Source organism: Acromyrmex echinatior, chromosome 14 (assembly GCF_024713525.1).
Source record: "Acromyrmex echinatior isolate Ae372 chromosome 14, ASM2471352v2, whole genome shotgun sequence".
Lineage (NCBI taxonomy): Eukaryota > Metazoa > Arthropoda > Insecta > Hymenoptera > Formicidae > Acromyrmex > Acromyrmex echinatior.
Window position 1 is genome coordinate 1,867,783 of NC_141865.1, and position 8,435 is coordinate 1,876,217.

The following is an 8,435-nucleotide window of genomic DNA, read 5'->3' on the forward strand; positions in this document are numbered from 1 at the left end:
TAATATCTGAACAACAAGGAAAATGATATATAGATGCACTCGAGTGAAGACAACATATATGTAACATATATGTAGAGTGGACCATACTCGTCGTTTATACTTAATTAGTCATGCTGTTTGTATAGTGTAATGCGTAGTCTACAATGGCAGTATCAGTAAAGGATGAAGCTGTAATAGAGAAATTGAATCACAGTCGATTATTCTTTTTATATTTAACTGTGATAGGTCAATTTGTTACTTCTACAGTCTCATCCATTATTGTTACTACTATTGGCTGCGTTCGAATGCGAGGATAATAAGTGATTATAATTCGTTCATTCTTTATGGTTTAAGGCTTAAAAATCTATTGCAGATCCGGAATTAGTCCGGAGTAGTTAGTTACTGTTATTTTCATTTCCGTTAAATTACGTAACCTAAAGTAATATCCTAATTAATTCATTGGCTTAAGTTTACATTACTGTTACAGAATTTTGTGAGCGGCTTAATGCGTGGTCTATAATGGCTACGTTCAGTAGAGAAAGCAGCTTTGCAATTGTTGTAAAATTCTTGAATATATTTGCAGCATCGCGTTGATCGTATCCTAAATCATTGCGTTCACGATACTCAAAATAGGGATATAATAGCATTGATGATTGGTTCCGCCATTTTATTTCAAGCCAATGAAAATTTTTACAAGATTGACGTGACTCTCTTATAGGGACTCTAAATTACATGCGTCCGTTTTTTTGTTTTAACAAATTTTTCAAGCGTGTTAATTGGCTGCAAGACAGGGAGAATCTCGGACCTCTTGTTTTATAGCCAATCGACAGGCTTAAAAAATTTGTTTTACGACAAAAAATAGATGCATGTAATATTGGCCTTAAACCGTAGTTTATTGGCTGCCACACATTCTAGACGCGGAAACACTTTCGCGGCAAAATGCGCGGCAACCAATGAACGTGCGAGGAGCTGTAAGCTTATTGGTTACCGAGTCGCGCGGTAAAACGTTTCGTGTACAGAAACCATATTACTAGTCCGAAAGATGGCGCGATATGTATTGCACATGCATTTCGCGCGAATGTAGCTCATGCTTCCATCATGCATCAAGCTTTCGTGATTCACGGATTCTGTAAGTACGAGCAAGTGCGAGGGTGGTTGTGCGGTGCACGTAGCACGGCCTGGCACGTAATTCCGTGGATTTCTGAACTGTTATTATGTCCTCAGGTACGTTTTTGATCATCATGACGATGAATATCGATAGACAATTAGTTTCTTTACCGCTAAAATGATCTTGGAATATCGTCCGCGTCTTTATCACGCACCACACGTTTACACCTAACCAAACTTCGCGCGACGTGGTCACCATGCTTTCGATATTGCACGAGCTGCTAGGCGCATTTCGACACGGAGTGCGACAATATGATATATTCTTCTAATAATATGCTCGCGTATGTTTTGCAGGCAAAAAGAACAAGAAGAAGAAGGGAGTAACAGTAGATTTGTGGTCATTCCTTGCCGATGGAAATGGGCCGACTCCTAATATACCGCTGAAATCGTCTAATTGGGCTGATGATGTGGAGGACGATCATGGTAAGTCGTTGGAATTGCTTTTGTCCCAGTTCAAAATTGATAAACAATTGTTAGTTTTATGAAAAAAAATATTAAATTCTTGTTCTAATTATTAAATGTATCTATGTTTATACATCAGAATATATGTGAATATGTTATTTTTGTATATACTCTGAATATATAAATTATTTTATTACATTAATGTAAGAGGAATGGAACATAGTAATGCTGTAATTTCCTGTCACAAAACATTTATTTTAATATATGTGATGTAAAACTTATATCTTTAATTTTTTATGATAGATTTTTCATATCGATTATTTTACAGAAGGATTTTCATCAAGGAGTAACAAAGATCCGGTTATATTGCCGACTGCTCCAAGAGCTGCACGAGGACCAGGGATCGATGAAGAGAATATTCCTACAAATCCTCCTTATGTAGCCTACATAAGCAATCTGCCATATGATGTAGATGAAACTGATTTGGCAGATTTTTTTGCAGATATGAAGGTTCGTTATTTTTACAAGTACTTTTTATTATCTATATTTAGTACATCTTTAATCATACATATAAAATTTCAAAGAACTTAAGATATATTACAACAATGTTATAATCTTAATTTTATTGTGTTTACTTTTATTTACACATACACACACGCACACACATGTACACACGCACGCGTACACACACACACACACACACACAAAAGTATATACATAGGCTGCATTCAGATGCATCATTTGAATACTTTGTGTATCATTTTATCATTCTACACACACACACACACACACACACGCGCGCGCGCGCGGGGAGAGAGAGAGAGAGAGAGAGAGAGTGTCCAGTAACAACATTTAAGGATAGATTTCTGAGATCATTTTGAAACAAAAATCCTAATGTCAAAATGTTGAGGCTGTAATAGTTTTTGAATTATAAGCATTCAAAATCAGCAAATCGTATCTCCTAAAGTTCGCATGTTCAGATATGATATGTAAATGCTAATGCAAAATGCTAATCATACTTAACCCTTATTAAGGATCACTGGTTGATTTTTCGGCATTTTATTTTAAAAATTTATTATTTACATTATAATTTATTACATTATTATTTACATTATAAATTTATTATTTTATATTGCTTTGGACCAATGGTAGCAAAATCGACTACCCCCTCCCCCCTCCCCCCGTGCCTAAATGACCAATCCCAGGGTGAAAAAGGTTTGACAAGTAGGCTCCTTAAGAGCATAGTAGCTTGTCATTAAAATTTTTAAGTAAAAAAAATTGCCTTGAACGTGTTAACTTTAGGCGATATGATTCATTAACTTTAAATGCTTATAATTAAAAAATTATTATTGTCTTAATATTTTAGTATTAGATTTTTTTGTCTTACAATGATCTCAGGAAATTATCTTTAAACATTGTTGCGATCTTTATTGGATATCCTGTATATATGTTTATATATAATGCTGTATGTAATGCTGCATCTTCTTATCACTTCAGTATAAATGGAGATTTCCACAGTCAGATATCCCAAACAAATTTTTATTTATATTGTAAATTCTCAATAAATGTTTTTCATGTTATATAATTGATGTTATATAACTTATAAGCTTCAAGTATATACTTTGGCTTATTGTTTTGAAGCTTATAAGTATCGATTTTCTTTAATGAAGTAATAATGTGGGTTATTTAAATAATGTGGGATAACAGAACTGAAAATTGAGCTTCGAGCCTTATTTTTGAAAAAATATCGTATATGAAAATACTAGGGAAAATTATTTTATACATAAAGTATACTATAATATTTTTGTTTATGATATTTTTGGAGAGTACGGCTTCGAGTCTTCTGTTTGACAGATGTTCTATGATTGAGCTTTCCAGCAAGTACATTTAATTTCTCCAAGTACATTTAATTAGTATGAAGTCTCTTGCTATGTTCTTGATTATATACAATTTTAATAACCAAACATAAAAATTAATTTTCTTTCATTTTTCGATTGTAATTTGTAAATTATGCGTTTTCTTCTGTACACAGATTTCAAACATGCGTTTGCCAAAAGACGCCAATAAAATTAAAGGCTACGGTTACGTCGAATTCGAGGATCGTCAGAGTCTAATTGATGCTCTTTCTATGACAAATACGGTAAGCAAATAATATTTAACAATATTTATCGACATTAGAATTGTTGAAAATAATATATTTTTCCTTGTAGACGATTAAAACGAGACGAGTGAGAATTGAAGTCTCGAATAGTAGTAATGATGATCGTCGAAGCGGTAGGATGGGTAGAGACAGCCGTAGAGACAATTATGATGATCCCGAACGTACATCCGGTGATTGGAGAAGCGGACCGCGCGAAGATTTGCTGGATGGAGATTCCTATCGTAGTCGGTACGATAGAGACCGATATGACAACAGAGATCGGCGAGATGACAGAGAAAGTACGTAGATTTTATCTGTTTCCTCGAGAGAAATAAAAGCTTTGATAGAGATAAATTCTCGAGAAGAATTATGTTACAATAGAATAACATTTTTATATTGAATAGGACACGATTATGATAATAAGCCAGGTGCATGGCGTGAGAGGGACAGCAACGATAAAGGATCCTCGTTTAAAGATAGGGGTGGCTTCAGAGATGATAGCAAAGATAGAGACAGAGACAGGGATTGGAATCGTTATGGCGATAGAGGGAGAAGCAAAGACAGAGACGGGGACAGAAGCAGCAGTTTTGGGCCACGTCGTAATTATGGCGATTCCGATTGGGATCGCGATCGTCGACAAGATCGAGATGCGAAACGTACGTGTTCATTTGTTCGATAAAATATACAGTAAATGTCTAATCCATTTACCATTTTTATTTAATTATTTAGCCGAGCCACGACAAAGACCGAAACTGAATCTACAACCTCGCACGAAACCTGTCGAGCCTCTCGTAGTTGCGGAAGATTCCGCAGCTAAAGACAGTACAACGGAATCGAAGTCAACAGCGAATACAGAATCAACTCAACGAGCATCAGCTGCTACAGCCGTGCCAGCAGCCAATATTTTCGGTGCTGCGAAACCTGTAGATACCACTGCCCGTGAACGAGAAATAGAGGAGCGTCTCGCCAAATCTTACGCGGAATCACGATCCCGAGAAGAAACGTATGTATACAAAGAATGTTTTGAAACTATTAGATTATATTGTGTTACAAGATTTCTATTTCTCAACATCTAAGTGATTCTTATGTATTTTTAAGATATTTCTCGGAGAAATTCAGTTTCTACAGATTTTTTTAAAATTTGGGTATTATGTTTAAAATAATTTTATCTATAAAATTTCAAAGATTCTAACGATGCCGGAATTGAGATATTCACCTTCAAGTTTTAACTTTTAACACGTAAACTTCTACATCAAGCCTTGTCGAAGTAACGTTTTAATACTTTTTGAAAAAATCTTCTACAGCTTAAAAAAAAAAATAAATATGTAGAAATATCATAGAAAAAAATGGGGAGACTTGTTTCTGAATTAGAATAGTAAATTTGATGAAATTCTCCTTCTCGCACGCCGAGCGGCGAGACAGAAACATGCTGTTGCCACATTTCAACTGCCTTTAGTGCGGACTAGTGTGCACACAAATATGACATATTTATGTGTGTATGCTCACCTCAAAAGTTTCTCTCTTCAGAGAGCACACGCGGAGAGGTATATTCATAGGCTGTATGCGATTAACTTTTTAGCGTGATTATAGCCAGAGATATACCTTAATAATTGAAAAAGAATATACATTAAAAAATTCCATCATTCATGGATTTCGAGAAGTCAAGGACTTTATTTTTGAAAATTATAAATTTTAACAATTGACAATTTTTTTTCTTTCAGTTAATAAAAATTCTATTTTTGGTCAAAGCGGACTTTAGTTTAATAAATACTAAATGTAAATATTAGGGATGCACCGGACATCCGGAAAGTATCCGGTATCCGGCACTTTTATTATCCGACTGAATAGTCGGATATTATTAGTATCCGGGAATATATTCGGTTGAAATTTGATGTCATTAAATTGTTGATTTTTTCTTATACAAATGTTCTAGAAATATACATCATGCTATAATATCATGTACATTGTTGGAAAATTACATTATTTTTCTTTATAGACTTCTTTTTTAGAAAACACTTTCTCGGATATTCAGTCGGTTATCGGATATCTGATGTTACGTTCTATCCGAATATCCGATATCCGGTATCCGATAATTTTACAATCCGGTGCATCCCTAGTAAATGATATTTAAGTCTTATGAACTGCGCACTGATAAAGTCGGACTTGAGTAATGTAATCGCAAACTGAAGCTGAAATTAATATCTCACATTAGATTGATCGTTCATTTTAATAGTGAAGCTAATAAGTATCTTTAAATATCTTTAAAAATTTGTAAATTATTGCGAAAAATATTATTTCAGGATTTGAACTTACTCCCAATTTTCTGGGCGTCATATCAATTCGACCACTAATGCCCATTTCCGAAACCTTTTAAATCAGTGTAATAATTTTTTAATACTTCTACTTATAATCTTTTTACATTAAATATTGCCGATAAATTTTTTAATGTATCACTTAAATTGTACATGATAAAAGAAGCTTTATACTATCATATTTATTTTTATATATTATAAAAAATATTATAAAATTTAAATTGCTTTTAGTTGTATATATATTATAAATTTAATTTTTACTATTAGGTGTTGGAATTAATTCGTAGCGTTTTACAAGTGATGGGAAGTACTTTCATTAATGTATTTTTTAATGCTCATGTGAAATAAATAACATTCTTTCATTTAAAAACGCTACGAATTAATTCCAACACCTAATACATTAAGAAATTCAAAGCAGAGATTTTTAAAATTGAAGGATGATGAAATTTTTTAAAAAGTATATCTTTTCAGTATAGAAAGTCTTACAAGAAATACTTATTATTTATTAAAAAACAAAAAGTTGATTCTTTGTTGTGCTATATTATTAGCGCGAATTGTATCATTTCATTATTTATTGTTGGATTTTATCAAATTAAATTGTATCACTTTATATAAAAAATATTACATTGTATTTTTGTTAAATTCGTAAGAATGTAAAATATGTTTCTACTAAAAATTTTGATGTTTCTCTCCAGAGATATTAAGGAACGTAAAGACGGTACTTGGGGCCGACGTAATGGGGTAAGTATTTTATATAATTCATATTGAATATAAAAAATGTATTTATAATTGTAAAATGTCATAGATTGAATAATTTTCATTTGTAGGAAGGACGTGATGACAAAGAAAAAGAAAGGGGTCGGCCGGCTTGGCGATCAGAAGAAGACAGAGGTGCTCGGCTTGAGAGATCCACGCCACGTTCTCAACCAACTCCCACTCGTGCTGGTAAATTTATTTCGTTTTTGTTTTTTAAACAATTTTACAAAATTTCTCTATTTGGCATAAAGACAATAAAAATATGATGTATATTTTTTAAGTAGAGGAACAAAGTGGATCCAAAACATCGCCAGCAACATCTCGTTCTGGATTATCAACATCCAAAGGATCTCAGAAATCCGTTGAGAAGGATACTCGTGCGGCAGAAAGGTATTTGTAGAAAAAAGTACAGAGAGATATTTTGTTTCACAGAGTGGCATAGATATATAAAGATTGGCACTTATTTATATTTTACTTATTACTTGCAGGGATCGCAAAGACAAAGAAAAAGATGAAATCAGTAGAATGCCGAAGGCTAAAGATGAACAAGCTCCAGTGAGTAAAATTGAATAATGTGAAATCATATTGATTATATATAATATATATATATATATATATATATATATACATATTAGGTGTTGGAATTAATTCGTAGCGTTTTTAATGAAAGAATGTTATTTATTTCACATGAGCATTAAAAAATACATTAATGAAAGTACTTCCCATCACTTGTAAAACGCTACGAATTAATTCCAACACCTAATACATACATACATACATACATACATACATACATACATACATACATACATACATACATACATACATACATACATACATACATACATACATACATACATACATACATACATACATACATACATACATACATACATACATACATACATACATACATACATATATACATACATACACACATACTAATATTACAATCTTCTTTTTTTTTTTAAAGAATTTTGTAGCTTCCAACAAATATTCCATGCTACCTGATGATGTGGATCCCGACAATATTGATGAATAGTCTCAAATGATTACAATTTGCATCACACATCTAAATTGTGCCACATGCAATACATAATTATGCGTATAATATTTGTTTTACTTCTATTGCATGGATTCGTCGTAAACCAGGCGTTGTGCTATTGGTATTACTTTATTGGAATTATTGTTGATTTGTATTTAATCTCTATTTTAATATTCTCAATAATATAACTCCTATATTTCTATATCAACTTATATATTTACTTTACATTTTGGTACGAAAAATTTTGGCGTTGTTAAATCGCAATGTCGTAAATTTCTCGTGATCACAGAATGAACAATTATATCAAACTTTTTTGTATAATTCCAAGAATAATTACACTGTATATGAAGTGTAGCAATTTGGAACTTTATATATCATACTTAATCCACTGTACAGTAATTGTACGATATGTGACCCATTTACATGTAATATAACAATGCCAATATAGAAGGAAATTAAAATAATAAGTATATGAGAACACAAATATTACTTCAATTCTTATTTCTCCTCACATAAATCCCTTATATTTTTACAAATATTTTTTTATTGTTGATTTCAAATTATTTTCAATGTATATAAATATTTAAATAAATATAAATAAATATAATAATTTATAAGTATAATAATATAATGA

General features: G+C 32.1%; 1 protein-coding gene across 2 annotated transcripts; it reads left to right on the forward strand.

The window, feature by feature from the left end:
• The first annotated feature begins 1,045 nt into the window (after positions 1-1,045).
• Positions 1,046-8,285, forward strand: eIF4B (eukaryotic translation initiation factor 4B). 2 transcript variants are annotated; one of them, XM_011057858.2, is made up of 12 exons: positions 1,046-1,203; positions 1,441-1,569; positions 1,877-2,058; positions 3,581-3,688; positions 3,759-3,987; positions 4,093-4,344; positions 4,418-4,691; positions 6,696-6,741; positions 6,828-6,945; positions 7,041-7,146; positions 7,245-7,311; positions 7,730-8,285. In XM_011057858.2, exons 1-12 carry the CDS (start codon positions 1,194-1,196, stop codon positions 7,796-7,798), a joined length of 1,590 nt encoding a protein of 529 aa, XP_011056160.1. In that variant the 5' UTR covers positions 1,046-1,193; the 3' UTR covers positions 7,799-8,285. The 2 variants fall into 2 exon arrangements, with proteins under 2 accessions (XP_011056160.1, XP_087269433.1); XM_087413307.1 differs by having other exon boundaries at positions 1,047-1,203; positions 7,038-7,146.
• Positions 8,286-8,435: the final 150 nt, after the last annotated feature.

Bases quoted from the DNA above. Each gene is read 5' to 3' on its own strand.
- eIF4B (XM_087413307.1), top strand. The intron at 3,689-3,758 runs GTAAGCAAATAA...TTTTCCTTGTAG, and splicing joins CTCTTTCTATGACAAATACG to ACGATTAAAACGAGACGAGT. The intron at 6,742-6,827 runs GTAAGTATTTTA...TTTCATTTGTAG, and splicing joins CTTGGGGCCGACGTAATGGG to GAAGGACGTGATGACAAAGA.